At 38.3% G+C, this 13864-nt stretch overlaps 2 protein-coding genes across 4 annotated transcripts; both read right to left on the bottom strand.

Moving 5' to 3' along the window:
* Positions 1-1786: 1786 nt before the first annotated feature.
* Positions 1787-7371, bottom strand: LOC132788621 (PDZ and LIM domain protein 7). Of its 3 annotated transcripts, none has more exons than XM_060796116.1 (6): positions 4699-4808; positions 4477-4628; positions 4294-4385; positions 2608-3497; positions 2473-2540; positions 1787-2407 (listed from the first exon to the last, which is right to left on the bottom strand). In XM_060796116.1, exons 2-6 carry the CDS (start codon positions 4482-4484, stop codon positions 2302-2304), a joined length of 1164 nt encoding a protein of 387 aa, XP_060652099.1. In that variant the 5' UTR covers positions 4485-4628; positions 4699-4808; the 3' UTR covers positions 1787-2301. The 3 variants fall into 3 exon arrangements, with proteins under 3 accessions (XP_060652099.1, XP_060652098.1, XP_060652100.1); XM_060796115.1 differs by lacking the exon at positions 4699-4808 and adding an exon at positions 6436-7371 and having other exon boundaries at positions 1791-2407; XM_060796117.1 differs by lacking the exons at positions 1787-2407; positions 2473-2540; positions 2608-3497; positions 4699-4808 and adding exons at positions 3524-3876; positions 3978-4150; positions 6436-6821.
* Positions 7372-8646: 1275 nt separating this feature from the next.
* Positions 8647-9012, bottom strand: LOC132788147 (uncharacterized). The gene has a single exon (XM_060795478.1). The coding sequence runs from the start codon at positions 9010-9012 to the stop codon at positions 8647-8649; it is 366 nt and encodes a 121-aa protein (XP_060651461.1).
* Positions 9013-13864: the final 4852 nt, after the last annotated feature.

Genomic DNA, 13864 nt, shown 5'->3' on the forward strand with positions numbered 1-13864 from the left:
CACACACACAGAGCACCCCACCAACGATTTTCCCAGGGCAGAGATGAACGGAGTAAAACTAGCAAATATCATGGCAAAGTTGCATTTCAGCAGCAGACAGAAAACAAAACACAGGGAAATGCCACAACTTAAGGGCTTGCATACTTTGTCGGAGCGCTATCAAGATGATAAATTCCAAAATATGTGCTATTTACCTCACGCTTCACGTCTTGTTGTTGCTCTCAACTGCATGCATTTTGGCATTTTGAATGCCGCCCGAAAGTATGCTGCACAAAAGTTGTTGTTGTCAGTGTTAGTGTTAGTGTGAAATGTCAACTTTGCACGAACTAAGTTAATGCATATTTAATTATGATTATTATTATTATTATTACTATTATCAACACACATATATATGTATATGTATATGAATGTAAGAATTTATGTGGATATGAAATATCATTGTTGTCCTAAGTGTTAGATGTCTCTACGAACAAACAAACAAAGAAAAAAACGAAAAATTGGCTAAATCGATGTGGTAAGCTCAGCTTTCTAACATTTTCAACAAAAAAAACACAAACTTAAAACCAAACCAAACGCTTTATCGTTTTATCGCCATTATACAAGAGTATGCTTCAAATCTGTGTATATCATAAAGAAAATAAATATATACTTATATATATATACTATATATAAATGTGAATTATAAACATGTTTTTGTCCATTCTGGTGGCTGGCAAAAACGACATTTAATTAGCCAAGTTTTGTGTTCGTTTCATGAATGCTGAAGAGAGCTCACTTCAGACTGCTTCCACTCTGTCGCTGTCGCTGTTAAGAATGATAAATTCTGCTGGACTTGCCGCTTTGTTTATTAACGCGCTAATTTTGTCGGCAACGCAACAGTAACCAACCACAACAGCGGCAACAACAACAACAACAAAGGGTAAATAAGAGCCACCATTGCTTTTTGTTTGACATTTATTGAAACTTATTTGTTGAAGTTGACTTTTGTTTCAGCACACAGCCAGCGGACATTTGACAGCCTCGTGGCAACCGCGTTGATGTGATTTTAATGATGTAACTGCGTTGCCATGCCAGTTGCCAGTTCACAGTTCGCAGTTTATCAGCTGCCAGTTGCAAGTAAATGCAGCAGCTGCTACACAACATTTTATGGGCCTTTAGGTTATGGCGTGCATGTTTTATGCGTGTAAAGTTACGCGATAAGTGGCCTTTTATTGCTGCTCAAAATGTGTTAAGTCGAGCTACACGACGCACCGTTGCTGATGTTTACATATTTTACAAATTGTTCCGCGTTCTTCTGCTGCAAGGCAGTCGCATTACTCATACGCCACATATGCCGACAAGCAAAACTTTACTCATCAAACGTGCAGGAAGCAAGCAAATGAGCTGCTTAATTGAGTGAGTGTGTGTGAAAGTTTGTTATGTGCGTGTGCGTGTGTGTGTCTGTTGGAAAATGCAAATATGAATGTAGAGAGTGTGTGTTCGCCTTTGTGAGGTGTGTCTAAGTTAAGTGCATGACAAGCTTTAAGCGCCAGCAGCATTTTCAGAGCGCATTTCTTTTGCCTGAGAACTCAAGTGCAGCAATCACAAAAGAACTCAAAACGTACTCAAGCGGCCTGAACTGGACACCTTTGGCACTACTTGAGAGACACAAAGCATTTCAACTATTTTCTGCAAATGCTTCACGAGTAACAAAAAAAAAAAACGAAAACACTTACTTCGAATAAAATTTCAAATAAAATTTATATATTTCTTAAACAGTTCACAATTTAATTCTACATTTAGTATTTAAAAATAGAAAATGAACGTTTGAAAGCTGAAATTTCATAATTTACAATTCAATTCAATAATGAATTGATTAAAAAGTTTAATTGAAAGGATAATGTGTGTGAAATTATCTTGGCAATTGTTGGCCACAGATTTTGGCTTTACTTGCGATGCACTTTTTTAATTAAAAACAGCCGGCAGAAGTGTGTGCTGCTTTTGTTGAGCCAAAGTTGAAGACTACTCTTGCATCCTATATGAGTTTAAATAAAGTTGCGCATACGCCCTGTTGTGCGTGTGCCTGTGCGTGTGCGTGTGCGTGCGCTCGGGCTACTTGTTCCTGTGTCTGTTAAGTGGAGTGTGCGGCTGACGCATTGCATAATGAACTCAATTAAAAGTTCGGTTGCCTGCCAAGCGCAGAGTCTGCGAGTCTGAGGCGACACCTCACTAATGACGAGAAGGGAATATAATATGTATATGGAAAATAAAATAAAAAATAAAGTTGATATTTGTTGGAGTTGTGCTCTTCTCGTCGTTAGACTATTGCGTTTTGTCCTTGCGTTGCAACTCCTGTTTGGCGAGCAATTGAATGCGTTGGCCAACAATTCCCAGCGGTTTGCGTGGCACCAGATGACAGGTTGATTGCCTGCCAAAATACGAAAGACACATTAACAACATCAACAGGCAGTTGTCGCTGTTTACTTGACTCACTTGTAGATGATTTTCTCGCGATCTGCCCAGGGCCAGGAGCGTTCGAGGTTATCCAGTTTGAAGAGCAGCTGCAGAATGTGACAATGTGATAATATTGTGTGTACCTAATGAGGCGACACATTGATTGCTTCTTACCTTTTGTGACTGCGAGTGTGCCGCCTCCTCCGTTGAAGTTCTCGCCGTTGTTGACGGTGACGTTGACATTGACGCTGGCGTTGGCGTTGGTGTCGCAGCTCGCACCTTTGAAGTGTCGTCAATCGTATTGTGCTGCTCCAGCTGCGGGCTCAGTAGCGTCAAATTACATACGCCCTCGGCATCGTTTATGCGCTGCTTGGGCACATTTCGCAGATTCCACGTATAAGTGGTGCTCAAGAAGTCACTGTCATTATTATCCTTGGCAACCTCATCCTCATCCTCATCCAGGTCGCTGCTGTCGCACTCGGAACTTATATTCTTCACAGCATCTGCTCTGAGTTGAGCTGTTGCTCTTGCTGCTATTTCCGTGTGCCGTGTTGTGTTGTCGGTGTCGGCGTCGATGTCTGCGCCTGCAGGCAGCTTCAGATAAAAAACAGCCTTCTCATCATCACCGAACTCATCATCTTCGTAGTCGTTGCCATTGTGTGGCTCATCACTTGTCTCATTTGACGCATAATTGGCTTCCGATGCATAATCCGATTCCGGCGTCGCATCCTTCAGTGACTCTGATTTGAATTTGTGCACAGCATCTTCAACGTCATCGTCATCTTGCACCTGTACCAGATCATCTTCCTCATCATCCTCAGCATCGTCCGACTCGTCGAGTTCACTGTCACACTCACTTTCCGGCTGCTCGAGTAACTCATAGTCGAGCGCATCCTCGTCGTAGGAACATTTACGCTTATAGCTCGCCTCGGCCTCCAAGGAGTCAAAGGATTGCGACACCGTTGCCAGCGTGGAACTGAGAATCTTGGGTATTTCAGCAATAGCGGAGAGCTTGCGTTGCATCTCCAGCAGACGCAGTTCAATGGAACTGGGAAGCACGCGGCCTGCACGAAGAAGCATTTGGCACATTGGACTCTCACACAGGTGTTTATGGTTGATAGAATACGATTTTATTGTAATAACACACACGCAGGCACAAAGGCGAATACATACACATACATATAGAATAGAAATAGCAAATAGATGCGGGCATTAAGAGGTTAACTGCTGATGCACAAGGTTATAAGGGGTGGGGGAAGAAGTGGTAGCGGGATTGTGGTTATAGTTATGGTTATGGCTATGGTTGAGACATCACTTCGATTTCGATGCCGTGGGCAGGGCCAGCAGCATGTTCTCAATGGTGCTGCTGCGCAGCTCCTTGTTATCGCCGACCTCCGCAAAGAAGCGTCGAATGTTCCGCACAATGCGATGATGAGGCAACTCCTGCGTGAGGTGTGGCAAGTTTTGTTTGTTTGGGGGGAGAGAACAGAGATGCAGTTAATATCGCTTTGCAACATGTTGTTGGCATTGTGAGAGAGATTCACCTGCTCCTCTTCGTCGGAGGACTCGTCCTCGCTCAATTCAATGATCACCTCGTTGCCCTCCTCATCGATTTGGGTTTTGGTTTTCTTTTTCTTGGGCTTGGGCGGCTCTGGTGGCTCTTGCCACATTATGGGATGCCAACAACGCGAGCCAAGCAATGGGGTTGGGGTGAAGTCTACAAAAAGATACAGCTAAATTCTTTTGTTTTTCTTTTGTTTCATGCAACACATTTCATGCCGGGTATTATGGTGTGTATACATTTGTGTTTCGTATCTATCGCATGCAAAATTGAATTGATTTTGATCATTGACAACTAACCTTTCGGCGGTGGCATCGGCTTTGGCACTCGCATCACAATCGACTTCTCCTCGCCGGCCTCAAACATTCCAGTGGGATCATCCTCCTCCATGCTGCCACCAGATTACATAAGCAAAAATGAAAGAGAAGGCTCTGTGAGCTAGCTGTGTGCACACGCTGCAATTGTTAAGTGGGTCGACCTACTTGCGCATTAGGAACTGCACTTTCTTTGGGGTCGCGTTGATGCGCTCGTGTGCCTGGGCCAGTGTCAGCTGCGATGCGTCCTCTTCGTTTATTTCGAGTATGATATCGCCCAGACGTATCCCCGATTTGTCAGCTAGACCATCGGGTGTAACCTGCAGGCAGACAATTAAGATTCTTAATGATGCAGCTGTGTTTTACACTTTCAGTTTCACTTTTACTGACACCAACAAACGCAGTCGATTACTCCGAACGGGGCAACAGTCGAGGCGCAATTGATCGCGAATGTTGCGTAGTTCGAGTTTAGGTCAAGCAAAATGCTTATATACTCGCTCGCTCACTCGCTGATATATGACAGACAGATACAGATGGATATAGCGAGTGCGCCTATAGATACAAGAGTTTGCTCCCAAAACACAATGAGATACTTTTATGTATTTCAAAAACTGTCTGCTTTTAATGTGTACCCTGCAGTTGACTTTGCCAAAGATATGTGTTTAGTATATTAACTTTTCTCATGCAATGACTATATAAACGTATATAATATATCGTACAAAAATTCAAAAATAAATATAATTATAGGCTGTAGAATGAATAAAATTAATTTAATGAAATGTACGTTTTAAAATCAATATTTTTCGTAAGTATTTACATATTTCTATATGTTATTTGGAAATCCAATTTAAAACTAATCTTGTAAGTATTTTAATCTTTGCTCGATAGATTAAGGTAGTATTCTGAAAATTTATAAAATATTAAAAAAATATTGAAATATTCCGAAGGCTATATTTGGTATACTATTATATAAAAAAAAATTTGCTGAAGGCAGTATTTGGTATATAAATATATTATCATATTTACAAAATACCATATATTTTCTGGAGGCTTTATTTGGTATATAGATATACTATAACATTCAGAATATACGTTACATTTGCTAGAGGCACAAAATTATAAAACGCTTCTTCCGCTAACAATGAAAAATACGGAGCGCTATATTTGTATATAAATATACTATTATATTTAATATATACCATACATTGGCGAGGGGCACAATGTTATAATAAGCTTCTACCCTATGGGTAGCGAGTATAAAAATCAAATTTAATACTTTCGTCATACATTTAAAGTAATTTTCTTAGCTTAATTGCCTCTGAACAATTTCAACTTTAATAGTACTATTAGAAGTACTGTAAGCTTCCAAATATATAAGGAATCAATACATAAACATTACTAAATAGCTTTGCTCCTTCAATGCTAATTAATTTCCCACCTAAATAATTAATAGCAAACTGATTAATTACAAGACCAATTACAATTACAATGACAAGACCCATTACAGCGTTCTGTCAAGTCATCTATGCCTTAATGGTAGCGCAGGCCACACGCCACGAAAAATAACAATTTATGTATTCTTCGCCGCTCTGTCGTTTTGCTGTTTTAAAACTGAACTGAAAAAAGCAGACAGACGTCAAAATGGATAGCAATACGCGAAATACATAGAGCTAACCCAAATATTGTACATTCCCTCGGCTCAAGTGTGGGGCAATTGAATCGAGCACAAAGTGTCATTCGGTCTCTCTCCTGCTTCTTTGGCGCTCTACGCTCTGTGCCTCGCTCCGGGTCTTTATATTTGTCTTGCCATTTGACAATTGTCGCTCATACGCCCCATCGGACCAACAAGCAGCGCGCGACAGCGTAAAGTGAAATATTCATTTCGTTGATTTCGTCATAGCCGAATAATTTGAAATACGACAACGAAATGCGTGTTCTTTTTGGCCACCGACCAAAAGAGTCGACAGCAATGACGAAACAAACGTTGCAGCTGCCACATTGCCACATGCCGCATGATGCGGCAGTTTGTTGGGTCTCTCAGAGTGCCAATACACGATGCCTTATGCATAGTTAACCGGGCGTAAGGAACAGAACAGAACACAACACAGAAGATAACGGAACACTCACCTGAAAGACAGTTAAGGGCATATGAAATTCAGCGCCGCCGGTTATCAGGAAACCCCATTTCGTGTCATCTTTGGAGTCATAGGCATCGGACTCCACGTCAAAGGCGGGAAAGCCATCCGTATCGCCAATGCCGCAGGATACCTTGATAATGGGCGCCTTCTTCTTTGTCTCTGGCATCGACCACAGAATTCCCACTGGCTCCGGCATATTGTAATTTTCTTGTTGTTGTTATTGTTATGGCCGTTGCTTTTGCTCTTTTCCTTTTTGTTTGTTTATATTTCTGTTTTTTTCTGTCTTTTTTTCGGTTTTATTGTAGAGGTTTGTTTTGCGTATGCTCTTATTTTGCGTATCTGCTCGATTTATTTATAAATCTTTGCGCTCTCTCACACACTCGCGTGCTCTTTGTTCGTCTCTCTCCCTCTCTCTCTCTCTTTCTCTTGGTTGCAACAGTTTTTATATTTTTCTTCGTTGTTTTTCTTTCCTCGTTTCTTTTCTTTTTTTTGTGCTGTCAAAATTCAGTTTGCCAAAAAAGAAAATAACCCGTGCAAAAAAAACAATATTTATTTATATTTTGCCGGCTTTTAGCGTGCTGTTGGCCAATGACTTTGGGCAAATAGCATAATCAATCGCATTTGGCCACGAGTCTCATTACCACAATTGCTAACAATTGCCAACTGTCGCTCTGGCTTATATAATCCTCATTCACGCATTGCACAATGCAATAAAATTTCGATGAAACTATCGGGTTTTTATTTCCAATTCGATTAGTACAGCATTCGTAGTTTATTATACTTTATATTTGCTTAATTATCAAGCAAAAACTTAATGAGGGTGCGCCCTTTATTTTTTCTTTAGTTTCTATCTAGCTTGAAGCTTTGCGTTTGTCCACGAATATTTCTTCTTTCTTTGGCTTCCACACGATTGCACACGACTCGGGCAACTAAAACTAAAAGGCAAAGCGCTAAAATAATTTCGAGAAGTTTGCCTTTGTGGTGCATTCGCTTTTTTATAGTCGCCACACGGCGACGGATGCTGCTTTTATAATACCCTAGATCAAAAAAGGGTATATATGTTTTGCTAGAGACTCTAAAACATATACAATCTATTTGTAGTTTTGTAAATTAATTAATTGACATATCAATTAAGTAAAGCTGATTAGTTTATTATGCTAATAAGTTTCTTTTTTTTTTGTGTTTTTGTTCAATAGTTTTTTGTCAATTGTACTTATAAATTTTGATCACTGCTTTTGTATGTTGGGTATATTAAAGTCGCTTACCCACGTCACATCATTTCCTGATGCTTTTTTCGGCCTTTTATTCTGTTTCTCGTCGCGTTATCGTCGTGTTGTCTATTGGGATAGGTCCAGAAAACTTTTTGCCGGCTACAAATTGTTGCTGTTGTTGTACTTTTTTGTTAGTTTCTATTTTTGATATTGCGTTTTTTACTCAGCTTTTTTAGCTGACAGCGAAGATTGTTGCTGCCCCTAGAAAATGTTTGAAAATCCACAAATAAAACGTGGAGATTCCATCAATAGATTGCAAGCGTTAGTGCAACTATTTTGCTAGAAAAGGTAAATTGTCTTGTCAGCAAAATACGTGATTTGCTATTATTATTCATGTTGTTTACTGCTGATTAATGTCTTTCTTCGAATTTGAACTCAAAATTTGTTTTCTTTATAAGTGTGTCGCCCCTATCGCTCTTTGGTGTCAAAAGGTTATAAATTTGTTTATGTTTTTTTCTTTTCGTGGAAATATTGTGAATTCTGAAAAACATTTCGAAATTAAATTTGCCGATAATCTTTTTAAGAGGAAAGACACTTTCATTATTTAAACTTTGCCTTGACTCGTTGATGTCTGCAAGATGAAGGTGCACCATATTTGACAGTTGTCAGACAAAAGGTTACCGAGCGCATAAACTTTAAGAGTTCTTTGAAAATTTATCTTCAAGCCGAAGGCAATTCCCCAGGAGCAGGTGAAAAATCTGCAGCGTGTCTCCTTATCGACCGGACACGTCGTTTGGAATTCAATTCCCTCCTCTCTCTTCATCCCAAATATGCAGATAATGGAAATAAAAAGTCACGGCGAGAATGAAGACGATGATGCTCTGTTCATGTTTGCAGATAACGAAAAGTTGTGTTTTTATTTTTTTTTTTTTTAAGATTTTTATTTATTATTGCTAGTGTTCAGGGATTCATTAAAGCTATGGCTAACCCTATTCTAGGAAGGTCTCGTTGTTGGCCTCTTTGGAATTCACCTCGAGCACCTCACAGCCCTGGGCATAATCCTCCGGATTCTCCACATGCAGCTCATCTGCCTCATCCACATTGCTTGCGTCCTTGGTGTCCAGAGTTTCATCAAGAGCTTCTTCACCTTCTGGGGCTGCACGCTTGCGACGCGCTGAATGGGCCTTTGCAGGTTCGTCGGTGTGCTCCTCAGTTGATGCACTGCTTGTATCGTTGGGATCGTGTTCCTTCTTCTGCTCCTTGTTTTTTCTCAGCCGAACTGCTGTTTGAGCCATCGCTAGCTGAACGCCTTCGACGTGTGAGGTCCGAGCTGTCGGTGTCGGTGTCGATCTCATTGCTGTGGCCTTCCAACAGCTTGAGCAACTCTTCGTCGCTCACTTTAGTGTCTTCGGTATCCTCGAGATTCACCGGCAGCGTAAATGCCACATTCAGCATTACGGCTGCCAGTGCAACTATTAAGATCCATGAACGCATCCTTGATGTGCTTGCTGTATTGTATTGTGTACCTCGCGCTGCGAATTGTATTTTTGAACTGACTGCTAGCGCTGTCTACAGTTTCTTACGAAAACATCACTTATTATCAGTCTGAAGAGTCTTACGATTGGTTGATGACAGGCACATCAAAGCACAGCTGACAATGCCCCAAGTCTAATTAAAGCGTCATCGATTAGCGAGTTGCAAAGCTACAACCGATTCAAGCCGCAAAGAGAATCCATATCGAGAATTTCAGTCTCTCTTTGCTGGCAGGTTTTCCCAAAATCATTTGCAACATACACTAACTAAAAGTACACTCACTTTATCAACAATCATTTCTATGATTATTTCAGTGTGACAAATTTAAACAATTACTGTATACATTTTTCTCTTTGGTACTTTTGCTCAATACTATTGAAAGAGTATACAAAGTGCCGTGACCAAAATAAGTATGCATTTGGTTTGCTCAATCTTTGCTTCATACTTATTTCGGAATGCGCAATTTACTGGCACTGCCTTAGCAGTCTGTGTGTGCAAATTTCAACTTGACTTGCATAATAAATACAAATTGAGCTGTTTCTCTACGAAATTGATAAGGCAGATAAGTGAGATCAGCGAAGATCAACTGAACAGAACGCGCAATTTGCGTGATTATCGACGAGACGTATGCAAAAACCTGACACACTAATAAAACAACAACTGAAAACACTCAAATGAACTCAAAAAGTGTGTGCGTGTGAATAATTCTATGCTTACCTATGATGAAACATTGTTTATTATTTCAAATGACGCAGCGCGCAATTAAATTGTGTCAACATCAAGTCAAAGTGTGTACCACAGTGCGTATAAATTGAATGGATTGGCGAGCATTAACTGCGATTGCCGGCTAGACGCCGGCTGTTGACCAGGCTAACACCAGGCAAATGCCAGTTAATCCGCTTCGGCGTCGTTGATGATAAGGAGGAACGTGAACGGCATACTCAACACTCAAATGAACTCCTAAAACATTTCTGGAGAGCCATTCAAAAATGCCGCTGCTTTTATAAGTATTTGTCCAACACTTTCGAGTTCACGCGCAATAAACGCAACTGGACTCAAAATTGATATAAGATATTAGCATAGTAAGAGAAGCTGAAAAGGTGGGCGAGAAATTGGTTTAGCATTTGGCGAAATTAAAAGCAAATATTTAACAGTCTTGGCTTATGGCGTTAAGTAGCTGGGAAAAGTTTTAAAGCTTACGCAGCATAACTGAATTCCCAAAAATAAAATGCGATGATTGAAATTGATTCCCCTGATGAATGTCCTGCCACTTCAGCACAAAGCAAATACATATTCCATTGCATAAGTTAGAAACATCAAAAAGCCAAGTGACGAGACGAAACGAAACGAATTCAAATGAAAAGCTACTGCATAATTTAACAGAATATACAATTTAGATGCCTCGCTTCATATACCCTGGCCCAGACACAAAGGGTTAATGGGTATGCAGAAATGTCGAAGTCGAAAGTCGAACGTCGAAAGACAACAAAAAAATAGTATCTTCTATACTCACTCAGCCTGATTAATTGAATTTTATAAGTTACATTTACTTAAGCAAACTCAAGACGGCAAGTGGGCTTGTTAACGGCATCTTTGCTTTTTGGTTTCGTTGCCCTCTTTCAGGGCTACGCTAAAAATACTAAACGAGCACAGAGTAGCTCCTCCAAAGTTCAAATATTTGATTAGATTTCATTGCCTACTTTTGAGAGTGCCTCTCAGCTCATACAACCTTTAAATATTTGCTTTGATTTCGTTGCATACTTTTAAGCTGCGCTAAAATTCAACTACTCTCAGTCAATATTAATGCCCAGCTTATATTTTTGGTTTTTGCAACCGCTTTCATTTTTGTGGTTGTCATAACTTTAATAGCGCCAAAGCTGAAAAAAAAAAGTATTTGTCTGGCAACTGTTCGCATATTTGAAGTTTATACATTTTATGCAAATTACGGCGCGCATTGCAGCATTTTATGGAAATCAACTGACACCTGGTGTCCTAACAAAATATTTGCCAGCCATTTTTTTTTACGAGATTGTGTGTTTGTGTGCTTTGGTATGTGCTTTTCTTTTCATATTTATTAAAAATTAATCAATGTCATAAGTTTGCGAAGCCATCAATCAGTTTTAAAGCACAAAGATTTGCTTGGGCGTAAAATGTCATGAGTATGTCAAGGCACAAAGAACTGAAGAGCAAGCCACATTTGGTGACAGATTTTTTAAAAAATTATATTACCTAATAAAAAAGCATTGCAATATTTCTATTTTCATTGTCAACTGTATAGAAAAAAAGTTAATTATGTTGAGTATGACAAAATACAAAAAACTAAATAAATAATGAAAATTAAAATTATGATTTGCTATTTATCAAACCAACCTACACACACACATAACATATCTTACTATTTAGCCATGAAATGGACAGCAAATCTTTTAATGAACAAACAAGAAATATCTCCACATTTTCAGTGTCAAGTTTAATACTTTATGTTTGTTTTTCTTTTTTTGCTTATAAATATTCGAATGTTAGCGGTTTTGTCTTTCCTTTCCGTTATATATTTAACACACTATCATAATTAATTGCAGGAAAATACGTTGTTAATTTTTATTTATATAAATTATGCATATACATGGCATAGGGGAAATATTTTTAAATTTCGTATATATATTTGTGCATTTCTGCCTTGGAAATTTGTAAACAATTGCGCACAATATGATTATCAAGTTGTAAACAAATTGAAAGGGTGCCACGCGCACAATATTATTACGCAGTCTAATAAATATTTATAATTCCGAAATGGAATTATATCATACCAAAAAATCTTATTATGGTGTGATTAATATTGATTAAAATTTAAAGTTATTTTCATATCTGCATTAACATGATGTTCGGCTCATAAAATAATTAAATTGAATTGTTATTAAATAAGTATAGCATAATATAAATAAACCCATGAGTAATATAAATAGACAAGCAAAAATAACACTGCCTATCTTCCTGATCGTGAATATATAGTATATACCCTATAATTCATGCGGTTCAAATTGTCTCCATTAATGAGTCGTCTCTGTCGTCGGTCCCTCTGTCATTTGTTTTGATGGCGGATGCCTTAAATTTGGCATGCCAACTAAAAAACAAGAAAGAAAGCTAAAGTCGAGTGTGCTCGACTGCGAGATACCCGATAGCCATTTTGAATAAGTGCAAAACAATGTGGTATTATTCTTACAATATAATAAATTATATGCCGAAAGCTATATTTGGTATATTGATATTTACTACTTTCAAAATATACTATAGAGTACAAAAAAAAAACAGATTGTCAGCCATACAACAGTTTTTCTTAACAATTTTTATTAGATCGCAACAAAATTCATACAAAACAGACAGACGGACAGATGGATATGGCTAAATCGTCTTATATACTTTATCGATCAGAAATGCCTGCTTCTTCATACATTTCCTGGAGGCACAAAATTTAATACCCTTTTACCCTACGGGTAACTGGTAAAAGAATATAGTATCTGTATAGTATAGCTTGTCAGTGAAATGAACAATTAAGATGGATCTGAAAAACCGGTGGAATAATAATATATAAGAATTGCTAATTAAAAAAGAATGTTAAATTGTATTTAAATATTAAATATATCAAAGTTGGTAAAGAAGAACATTTACATATCTTTCAAGCTACTTTATTTTCGTCAACCCACCAAAAATAAACTATATTTTTTCACTTAATCAAGTCAATTTGTGGAAATGTTGATTACTAAGCGAATTATATTTAGAAAAGTCGCGCTCGCAATTAGCAAAAACTAATTAAGTACATTTTTCATTTACCACACATACAATGCAACAATGTGAAACGCGAAAAAAATGACGAACAAAAGTTGAAAATTATGATAAATAAATCAAAAAGCAAGCTAAGGAATTTGTCAGCTGCATAACAAATTAAATGGGGGCGTGAAATTCAGTTTCAGAATGCGGGTCTGGTCTGCTGCTGTTGCAGGCCATTGCCAATAATTTTGCGATGTATCACACCTGCATTTTATGCCATTTCAAATAAATTAATAAATAAAGATGCCAACAAAAGTGTTGCTTACAAAATGCCAGAGATGTTTTTCCTTATTTCCATTTAATTACCAAAGTTCTGGCCATGCGCCTGCATCCATCTAGATGTATCTGATTATCTTTTAAGTAGGCGTTTGCAATGACCTCAGCATGCTTCAGTGGAATTTTTCGCACACACTTGTAAAACAGGCTATGTCTATTATATACACACAGGTATACACACATATAAGTATTATTACTTATAGATATATCTATACTATATGTATATATCATAGAAGGCAGCCATATTTAGATCGTATGTGTGAATAGATTTGAGAGCGTAAATAGCAAGATATATGTACGCCGAGATATATACGTAGACATAGATTCGAATGAATAAATAATAAGATAAACACCCACACACCCTCACACACACACACACAAAGGCAGCACACATAAAAATCTAGACAAACACAAACACTGTATTAGCTGAAGGTTATATCGAAATGCGCTGCTGGAATTGAATTCTCCTATGTAGTTGGGCGAAATGTCTCGCAAATGTGCCATTAAGTTTAATGGCCGAAACGCGTTTTCGTTATTCGTTTAGAGTTAAATCAGTTTTAGTTTTCGTTTTCA

Source organism: Drosophila nasuta, chromosome 3 (assembly GCF_023558535.2).
Source record: "Drosophila nasuta strain 15112-1781.00 chromosome 3, ASM2355853v1, whole genome shotgun sequence".
Lineage (NCBI taxonomy): Eukaryota > Metazoa > Arthropoda > Insecta > Diptera > Drosophilidae > Drosophila > Drosophila nasuta.